This window comes from Hypomesus nipponensis, chromosome 22, assembly GCF_054491055.1.
Source record: "Hypomesus nipponensis isolate SF chromosome 22, ASM5449105v1, whole genome shotgun sequence".
Classification (NCBI taxonomy): domain Eukaryota; kingdom Metazoa; phylum Chordata; class Actinopteri; order Osmeriformes; family Osmeridae; genus Hypomesus; species Hypomesus nipponensis.
In genome coordinates, this window is record NC_140382.1 from 18,488,160 (window position 1) to 18,498,247 (window position 10,088).

Consider the following 10,088-nt stretch of genomic DNA (forward strand, 5'->3'; position numbering starts at 1 on the left):
GTAACCTTTTATTTATGATGAATAATTTAATACATAGACCTACGCATGGGATGTGGCATGAGAACGATACAATTCTAAAGGAAACTGCAGCCAAACATCTGGGATCAGTACAAAATCTTGAGTTCTTAGATAATTAAGAGGACACAGAAGTATGGTTTGCTTTTTAGTGTCACTTATTTAATGGTCTCTTGAGGATTCTGAGGGGGAAGACACGTCTACATGTAAAAAGCAGCTCTTAGTGCAAGTGGGTTGTATGGACCAACTAGACACATGCATGCCCTTTGGATCATTGTTGGAATGCTGCTTCAGCATTCCAAGTATTGTTCTTTGAATCTTTATTCAACTTCTTCTATTTCTTCCGCGCAACCTTTCAGCGCCTTCAAATCTTCAGCTATTAAAAACGTTCAGCTATCAAAAAATTCAGCAGTTTCAGGCCATGGGCGCAATGACTTTTCAGCTTTGTACCTATATGGTTGAATTAATATAAATCAATATTCATAATATTTTTAACATGGGTTTCCAATGGAGTTTTCTTTCAAACCCTTTCAAACTTCTTAAAACTTCTTCAACTTCCAAATCCTTCTTCTTCCTCAATCTTTCAGCTAGAGCCACCATTTAAACTTTAAAACGTTGACAAAACCCTAAACTATTTTTATATAATTCAGCTTTTTGATATCTATTAAACCTTTTTTTATATCACTGATTGTTTCATGACTTTTTCAAACCGTTTCTGAGATTTACATGTGTGTTTACGAGAAAGCCCAGAGTGCAGATTGAATCGTTTAGAGCGGAGGGGAGCTTCGGATGTTGTTCAAAACATATTTCTAGTTTGCCAGCATTGCCACAATTTTCGCTCTTCATGCTTCGTTTTTGGATCAATAGATAGCTAATTTTGTGCTGGTTGTAGACAGTTGTCTGTGGAATCCAAAAGACTTACACATTTGTTCAGAGCCCCACGAAAGCGAGACAAAGTCCACCTCTCGCCCCATAGAGTCCAATGCAAATGTGGTTACAAATTCGTCACAGAAAACAAAAAATAACAACATTTATAAACTGCCGTTATAGTCGTATTTCTGAACGCACAGACAAATAAAAGAAATCTCTGGTTTCGGCAGAGTCTTGGGTCTTGGAAAATATCTTTATTTTTTGGATTGGACGTATAGTTTTGCGTCTACGTTAACTTGTTTGAGGTGTGGATTCTTGCAAAATGTCTGGTATTCTCTGCCCTCAGCGCATTAGCAGCCATAGCTGCACCATCACCGTGGCAACCACACAAACAAGCGCCAGTCTCTTACACAGGTGATTGGTATTAGCTGATTAGCGGCGCCACAAGACAAGCGATTCAGTCAACTCGTCTCATTAAGACAAAGCACCACAACACAACAACTACCACTACTGATACTGCTATATCTTATGCCACACTACAACTACTAATTCTGAAGATGCTGCTAATATCTCTTACTAACTACTATGCTACTGTTTTGTTCTACTACGCCACGGAGTGCGTTCATGTGACCATGAGAAACCCGATAGCAATTGTCAGTTTATGCCAATAATACAATTACTCCGTTTACATGTGTAATTAGTAATGTGATTACTCAAACACTACATGATTCTTTGAAGTAAAAGTAGTTTATTCATAACTATTACAAATTATTTCCAAACAGTTTGGGTTGTGGTGGTAAAGGTGCTGTTGCTGACTGCAGCATGCCAGCCACCAATGGATGTGACATTGTTAGCAGGACCGCTGGCACCACCACCTGTGTTGAGCAACCCATTGGAGTCATGGTTGCTAGTGATGTTGGCAGTGCTTCCAGTTGTGGTGTTGGGGGAGCTGTTGGGGCCATCATTGCTACCTGTGACGTTGGTGCTGGCTGTGGCATTGGGGTACCCATCACTGCTACCTGTGATGTTGGTGCTGCTGGCTGTGGCATTGGGGTAGCCATCATTGCTAGCTGTGACGTTGGTGCTGCTGGCTGTGGCATTGGGGTAGCCATCATTGCTAGCTGTGACGTTGGTGCTGCTGGCTGTGGCATTGGGGTAGCCATCATTGCTAGCTGTGACGTTGGTGCTGGCTGTGGCATTGGGGTAGCCATCATTACTAGCTGTGACGTTGGTGCTGGCTGTGGCATTGGGGTAGCCATCATTGCTAGCTGTGACGTTGGTGCTGGCTGTGGCATTGGGGTAGCCATCATTGCTAGCTGTGACGTTGGTGCTGGCTGTGGCATTGGGGTAGCCGTCGCTGGAAGTGGCATTAACTGGTGCGCCGGTAGTTGCGTTGTTGGGGCCGTCATTGCTGGCTGTGACGTTGGTGCTGGCTGTGGCATTGGGGTAGCCATCATTGCTGGCTGTGATGTTGCTGCTGGCAGTGGTATTGGGGTAGCCATCATTGCTAGCTGTAATGTTGCTACTGGCTGTTGCATTGGGGTAGCCATCATTGCTAGCTGTGACGTTGGTGCTGCTGGCAGTGGCATTGGGGTAGCCGTCGCTGGAAGTGGCATTAACATGTGCGCCGGTAGTTGCGTTGTAGAGGCCGTCATTGCTAGCAGTGACGTTGGTGCTGCTGGCTGTGGCATTGGGGTAGCCATCATTGCTAGCTGTGACGTTGGTGCTGGCTGTGGCATTGGGGTAGCCGTCGCTGGAAGTGGCATTAACAGGTGCGCCGGTAGTTGCGTTCTTGGGGCCGTCATTGCTAGCTGTGACGTTGGTGCTGGCAGTGGCATTGGGGTAGCCATCATTGCTAGCTGTGATGTTGCTGCTGGCAGTGGCATTGGGGTAGCCATCATTGCTAGCTGTAATGTTGCTACTGGCTGTTGCATTGGGGTAGCCATCATTGCTAGCTGTGACGTTGGTGCTGCTGGCAGTGGCATTGGGGTAGCCGTCGCTGGAAGTGGCATTAACATGTGCGCCGGTAGTTGCGTTGTAGAGGCCGTCATTGCTAGCAGTGACGTTGGTGCTGCTGGCTGTGGCATTGGGGTAGCCATCATTGCTAGCTGTGACGTTGGTGCTGGCTGTGGCATTGGGGTAGCCGTCGCTGGAAGTGGCATTAACAGGTGCGCCGGTAGTTGCGTTGTTGGGGCCGTCATTGCTAGCTGTGATGTTGCTGCTGGCTGTGGCATTGGGGTAGCCATCATTGCTAGCTGTGACGTTGGTGCTGGCTGTGGCATAGGGGTAGCCGTCGCTGGAAGTGGCATTAACAGGTGCGCCGGTAGTTGCGTTGTTGGGGCCGTCATTGCTAGCTGTGATGTTGCTGCTGGCTGTGGCATTGGGGTCGCCATCATTGCTAGCTGTGACGTTGGTGCTGGCTGTGGCATTGGGGTACCAGTCATTGCTACCTGTGACGTTGGTGCTGCTGGCTGTGGCATTGGGGTAGCCATCATTGCTAGCTGTAACATTGCTGCTGGCTGTGGTATTGGGGTACCCATCATTGCTACCTGTGACGTTGGTGCTGCTGGCTGTGGCATTGGGGTAGCCATCATTGCTAGCTGTAACATTGCTGCTGGCTGTGGTATTGGGGTACCCATCATTGCTAGCTGTGATGTTGTTGCTGGCAGTGGCATTGGGGTAGCCATCATTGCTAGCTGTGACGTTGGTGCTGCTGGCTGTGGCATTGGGGTAGCCATCATTGCTAGCTGTGACGTTGGTGCTGCTGGCTGTGGCATTGGGGTAGCCATCATTGCTAGCTGTGACGTTGGCGCTGCTGGCTGTGGCATTGGGGTAGCCATCATTGCTAGCTGCGACGTTGGTGCTGGCTGTGGCATTGGGGTAGCCATCATTGCTAGCTTTGACGTTGGTGCTGGCTGTGGCATTGGGGTAGCCATCATTGCTAGCTGTGACGTTGGTGCTGGCTGTGGCATTGGGGTAGCCATCATTGCTAGCTGTGACGTTGGTGCTGGCTGTGGCATTGGGGTAGCCATCATTGCTAGCTGTGACGTTGGTGCTGCTGGCTGTGGCATTGGGGTAGCCATCATTGCTAGCTGTGACGTTGGTGCTGGCTGTGGCATTGGGGTAGCCATCATTGCTAGCTGTGACGTTGGTGCTGGCTGTGGCATTGGGGTAGCCATCATTGCTAGCTGTGATGTTGGTGCTGCTGGCTGTGGCATTGGGGTAGCCGTCGCTGGAAGTGGCATTAACAGGTGCGCCGGTAGTTGCATTTTTGGGGCTGTCATTGCTAGCTGTGATGTTGCTGCTGGCTGTGGCGTTGGGGTAGCCATCATTGCTAGCTGTGACGTTGGTGCTGGCTGTGGCATTGGGATAGCCATCATTGCTAGCTGTGACGTTGGTGCTGGCTGTGGCATTGGGATAGCCATCATTGCTAGCTGTAACATTGCTGCTGACTGTGGCATTGGGGTACCCATCATTGCTAGCTGTGATGTTGTTGCTGGCAGTGGCATTGGGGTAGCCGTCGCTGGAAGTGGCATTAACAGGTGCGCCGGTAGTTGCGTTGTTGGGGCCGTCATTGCTAGCTGTGACGTTGGTGCTGCTGGTTGTGGCATTGGGGTAGCCATCATTGCTCATTGTGACGTTGGTGCTGCTAGCTGTGGCATTGGGGTAGCCATCATTGCTCATTGTGACGTTGGTGCTGCTAGCTGTGGCATTGGGATAGCCATCATTGCTAGCTGTAATGTTGCTACTGGCTGTGGAATTGAGGTACCCATCATTGCTAGCTGTGACGTTGGTGCTGGCTGTGGCATTGGGGTAGCCATCATTGCTAGCTGTTACGTTGGTGCTGGCTGTGGCATTGGGGTAGCCGTCGCTGGACGTGGCATTGATGGTTCCGCCGGTAGTTGCGTTGTTGGGGCCGTCATTGCTAGCTGTGATGTTGCTGCTGGCTGTGGCATTGGGGTAGCCGTCGCTGGACGTGGCATTGACGGGTCCGCCGGTAGTTGCGTTATTGGGGCCGTCATTGCTAGCTGTGACGTTAGTGCTGCTGGCTGTGGCATTGGGGTAGCCATCATTGCTAGCTGTGAAGTTGGTGCTGGCTGTGGCATTGGGGTAGCCATCATTGCTAGCTGTGACGTTGGTGCTGGCTGTGGCATTGGGGTAGCCATCATTGCTAGCTGTGACGTTGGTGCTGGCTGTGGCATTGGGGTAGCCATCATTGCTAGCTGTGACGTTGGTGCTGGCTGTGGCATTGGGGTAGCCATCATTGCTAGCTGTGACGTTGGTGCTGGCTGTGGCATTGGGGTAGCCATCATTGCTAGCTGTGACGTTGGTGCTGCTGGCTGTGGCATTGGGGTAGCCATCATTGCTAGCTGTGACGTTGGTGCTGGCTGTGGCATTGGGGTAGCCATCATTGCTAGCTGTGACGTTGGTGCTGGCTGTGGCATTGGGGTAGCCATCATTGCTAGCTGTGACGTTGGTGCTGCTGGCTGTGGCATTGGGGTAGCCGTCGCTGGAAGTGGCATTAACAGGTGCGCCGGTAGTTGCATTTTTGGGGCTGTCATTGCTAGCTGTGATGTTGCTGCTGGCTGTGACGTTGGGGTAGCCATCATTGCTAGCTGTGACGTTGGTGCTGGCTGTGGCATTTGGGTAGCCATCATTGCTAGCTGTGACGTTGGTGCTGCTGGCTGTGGCATTGGGGTAGCCATCATTGCTAGCTGTGACGTTGGTGCTGCTGGCTGTGGCATTGGGGTAGCCATCATTGCTAGCTGTAACATTGCTGCTGACTGTGGCATTGGGGTAGACGTCGCTCGACGTGGCATTTACGGGTCCGCCGGTAGTTGCGTTGTTGGGGCCGTCATTGCTAGCTGTGATGTTGCTGCTGGCTGTGGCGTTGGGGTAGCCATCATTGCTAGCTGTGACGTTGGTGCTGGCTGTGGCATTGGGATAGCCATCATTGCTAGCTGTGACGTTGGTGCTGGCTGTGGCATTGGGATAGCCATCATTGCTAGCTGTAACATTGCTGCTGACTGTGGCATTGGGGTACCCATCATTGCTAGCTGTGATGTTGTTGCTGGCAGTGGCATTGGGGTAGCCGTCGCTGGAAGTGGCATTAACAGGTGCGCCGGTAGTTGCGTTGTTGGGGCCGTCATTGCTAGCTGTGACGTTGGTGCTGCTGGTTGTGGCATTGGGGTAGCCATCATTGCTCATTGTGACGTTGGTGCTGCTAGCTGTGGCATTGGGATAGCCATCATTGCTAGCTGTAATGTTGCTACTGGCTGTGGAATTGAGGTACCCATCATTGCTAGCTGTGACGTTGGTGCTGGCTGTGGCATTGGGGTAGCCATCATTGCTAGCTGTTACGTTGGTGCTGGCTGTGGCATTGGGGTAGCCGTCGCTGGACGTGGCATTGACGGGTCCGCCGGTAGTTGCGTTATTGGGGCCGTCATTGCTAGCTGTGACGTTAGTGCTGCTGGCTGTGGCATTGGGGTAGCCATCATTGCTAGCTGTGACGTTGGTGCTGGCTGTGGCATTGGGGTAGCCATCATTGCTAGCTGTGACGTTGGTGCTGGCTGTGGCATTGGGGTAGCCGTCGCTGGAAGTGGCATTAACAGGTGCGCCGGTAGTTGCGTTCTTGGGGCCGTCATTGCTAGCTGTGACGTTGGTGCTGGCTGTGGCATTGGGGTAGCCATCATTGCTAGCTGTGACGTTGGTGCTGGCTGTGGCATTGGGGTACCAGTCATTGCTACCTGTGACGTTGGTGCTGCTGGCTGTGGCATTGGGATAGCCATCATTGCTAGCTGTAACATTGCTGCTGGCTGTGGCATTGGGGTACCCATCATTGCTAGCTGTGATGTTGTTGCTGGCTGTGGCATTGGGGTAGCCATCATTGCTAGCTGTAATGTTGCTACTGGCTGTTGCATTGGGGTAGCCATCATTGCTAGCTGTGACGTTGGTGCTGCTGGCAGTGGCATTGGGGTAGCCGTCGCTGGAAGTGGCATTAACATGTGCGCCGGTAGTTGCGTTGTAGAGGCCGTCATTGCTAGCAGTGACGTTGGTGCTGCTGGCTGTGGCATTGGGGTAGCCATCATTGCTAGCTGTGACGTTGGTGCTGGCTGTGGCATTGGGGTAGCCGTCGCTGGAAGTGGCATTAACAGGTGCGCCGGTAGTTGCGTTGTTGGGGCCGTCATTGCTAGCTGTGATGTTGCTGCTGGCTGTGGCATTGGGGTAGCCATCATTGCTAGCTGTGACGTTGCTGCTGGCTGTGGCATTGGGGTAGCCGTCGCTGGAAGTGGCATTAACAGGTGCGCCGGTAGTTGCGTTCTTGGGGCCATCATTGCTAGCTGTGACGTTGGTGCTGGCTGTGGCATTGGGGTAGCCATCATTGCTAGCTGTGACGTTGGTGCTGGCTGTGGCATTGGGGTAGCCATCATTGCTAGCTGTGACGTTGGTGCTGGCTGTGGCATTGGGGTAGCCATCATTGCTAGCTGTGACGTTGGTGCTGCTGGCTGTGGCATTGGGGTAGCCATCATGTCTAGCTGTGACGTTGGTGCTGCTGGCTGTGGCATTGGGGTAGCCATCATTGCTAGCTGTGACGTTGGTGCTGGCTGTGGCATTGGGGTAGCCATCATTGCTAGCTGTGACGTTGGTGCTGGCTGTGGCATTGGGGTAGCCATCATTGCTAGCTGTGACGTTGGTGCTGCTGGCTGTGGCATTGGGGTAGCCGTCGCTGGAAGTGGCATTAACAGGTGCGCCGGTAGTTGCGTTTTTGGGGCTGTCATTGCTAGCTGTGATGTTGCTGCTAGCTGTGGCATTGGGGTAGCCATCATTGCTAGCTGTAATGTTGCTACTGGCTGTGGAATTGAGGTACCCATCATTGCTAGCTGTGACGTTGGTGCTGGCTGTGGCATTGGGGTAGCCATCATTGCTAGCTGTTACGTTGGTGCTGGCTGTGGCATTGGGGTAGCCGTCGCTGGACGTGGCATTGATGGTTCCGCCGGTAGTTGCGTTGTTGGGGCCGTCATTGCTAGCTGTGATGTTGCTGCTGGCTGTGGCATTGGGGTAGCCGTCGCTGGACGTGGCATTGACGGGTCCGCCGGTAGTTGCGTTGTTGGGGCCGTCATTGCTAGCTGTGACGTTAGTGCTGCTGGCTGTGGCATTGGGGTAGCCATCATTGCTAGCTGTGACGTTGGTGCTGGCTGTGGCATTGGGGTAGCCGTCGCTGGAAGTGGCATTAACAGGTGCGCCGGTAGTTGCGTTCTTGGGGCCGTCATTGCTAGCTGTGACGTTGGTGCTGGCTGTGGCATTGGGGTAGCCATCATTGCTAGCTGTGACGTTGGTGCTGGCAGTGGCATTGGGGTAGCCGTCGCTGGAAGTGGCATTGACAGGTCCGCCGGTGGTTGCGTTGTTGGGGCCGTCATTGCTAGCTGTGATGTTGTTGCTGGCTGTGGAATTGGGGTACCCATCATTGCTAGCTGTGACGTTGGTGCTGGCTGTGGCATTGGGGTAGCCGTCGCTGGAAGTGGCATTAACAGGTGCGCCGGTAGTTGCGTTCTTGGGGCCGTCATTGCTAGCTGTGACGTTGGTGCTGGCTGTGGCATTGGGGTAGCCATCATTGCTAGCTGTGACGTTGGTGCTGGCTGTGGCATTGGGGTAGCCGTCGCTGGAAGTGGCATTAACAGGTGCGCCGGTAGTTGCGTTGTTGGGGCCGTCATTGCTAGCTGTGACGTTGGTGCTGGCTGTGGTATTGGCACCACCACCACCTTCAATGGCGGTTAGGTTGTCGGTCTTGGCGTAGACTGGGCTGGTGGTTTTGTTGGCAGGCACAAGGGCTTCCTCACTGGACTTGGCAGAACCACCAGTTGTAACAGAGACATCCAGTGTGACTAGAGGACTGTCTGACTCAACTTGGTTGGTATCAAGACGCACTTGAGGAAAAAAGAGAAAGCGTTTTAAGAGCACAAAGGCTAAAATTCTACAGCTTAGCAGTAAGTCAAAACTCACCCAAATCTTCGTGCCAATTGGAGTTCTCCAATAATTGAAGTCCTTTTTGGGTATTTATGGAATCATAATACTGCAGCACTAATGGGAAAGAACAGAGACAATGCATTTGCGCTACTAGTTCATGACAGTTAAGGACTAATTTCAGATGATACTGTATGCATTCTCACTACCTTATTAGCTTGAGGCAGAAGAATTCAGTACAAAATATCAGGTTAAAACTACAGTAGACTGATCATGTAGAGGACAAATGTTTTCATACCTTGCATGTAAGAAACAAGAACGGCATCTAATAAGTTATTTGTGTCATATTTAGCCAAATACTCTAGGTGGGTTCAAATGACTGTATACAATCCTAAAGTGACTGGCTTGGCCTAGGCCCCGTCCTAAAACCATTACACAGTAACAAAACCGGCTAATTTCAATTTACCGTCTCGGATTCGTTGCATAGAGATGTCCTCTTGATTCGCATTGCCAATGGGGGAACACAAGCCTGAAAAGAAAAAAAACAAAACAGTTGAGCCATCTGTCAAGACCAGAAAGCTTAGTGACAAGTCACACTGAATTAAATAAAACACAAACCTTTGAGTACACAAACAGTCAACACAAAATTCAACACCCTTGTAGCTGCCATTGCACAGTCGTAGCCAAGACAACAATATCACCTCATACCGTTTCTGACCCTTTTAAAGAGCCCCATACACCTGTAGTTCATCAAAGGATAACGATCAATTAAGTACCCACGTGAACTAATTGAATGCATCGCCCAATCAAATGTGCGCATTAAAAGTTTACTCATCAGTTAACAGATAGGCCTGAACACCGTGAATACTGAGTAACCTTTTATTTATGATGAATAATTTAATACATAGACCTACGCATGGGATGTGGCATGAGAACGATACAATTCTAAAGGAAACTGCAGCCAAACATCTGGGATCAGTACAAAATCTTGAGTTCTTAGATAATTAAGAGGACACAGAAGTATGGTTTGCTTTTTAGTGTCACTTATTTAATGGTCTCTTGAGGATTCTGAGGGGGAAGACACGTCTACATGTAAAAAGCAGCTCTTAGTGCAAGTGGGTTGTATGGACCAACTAGACACATGCATGCCCTTTGGATCATTGTTGGAATGCTGCTTCAGCATTCCAAGTATTGTTCTTTGAATCTTTATTCAACTTCTTCTATTTTTTCCGCGCAACCTT

At 50.9% G+C, this 10,088-nt stretch overlaps 2 protein-coding genes across 2 annotated transcripts in view; one reads left to right on the forward strand and one right to left on the reverse strand.

Moving 5' to 3' along the window:
* LOC146237028 (ectonucleoside triphosphate diphosphohydrolase 2-like) overlaps positions 1–10,088 on the forward strand; it is a 77,197-nt gene that overhangs the window by 46,442 nt on the left and 20,667 nt on the right. The gene's annotated exons all lie outside the window — the stretch shown is intronic.
* Positions 174–9,527, reverse strand: LOC146237034 (uncharacterized). The gene is made up of 5 exons (XM_084686951.1): positions 9,466–9,527; positions 9,314–9,376; positions 8,887–8,964; positions 5,068–8,810; positions 174–197 (listed from the first exon to the last, which is right to left on the reverse strand). The coding sequence occupies exons 1-5, from the start codon at positions 9,515–9,517 to the stop codon at positions 174–176; spliced, it is 3,960 nt and encodes a 1,319-aa protein (XP_084543077.1). The 5' UTR covers positions 9,518–9,527.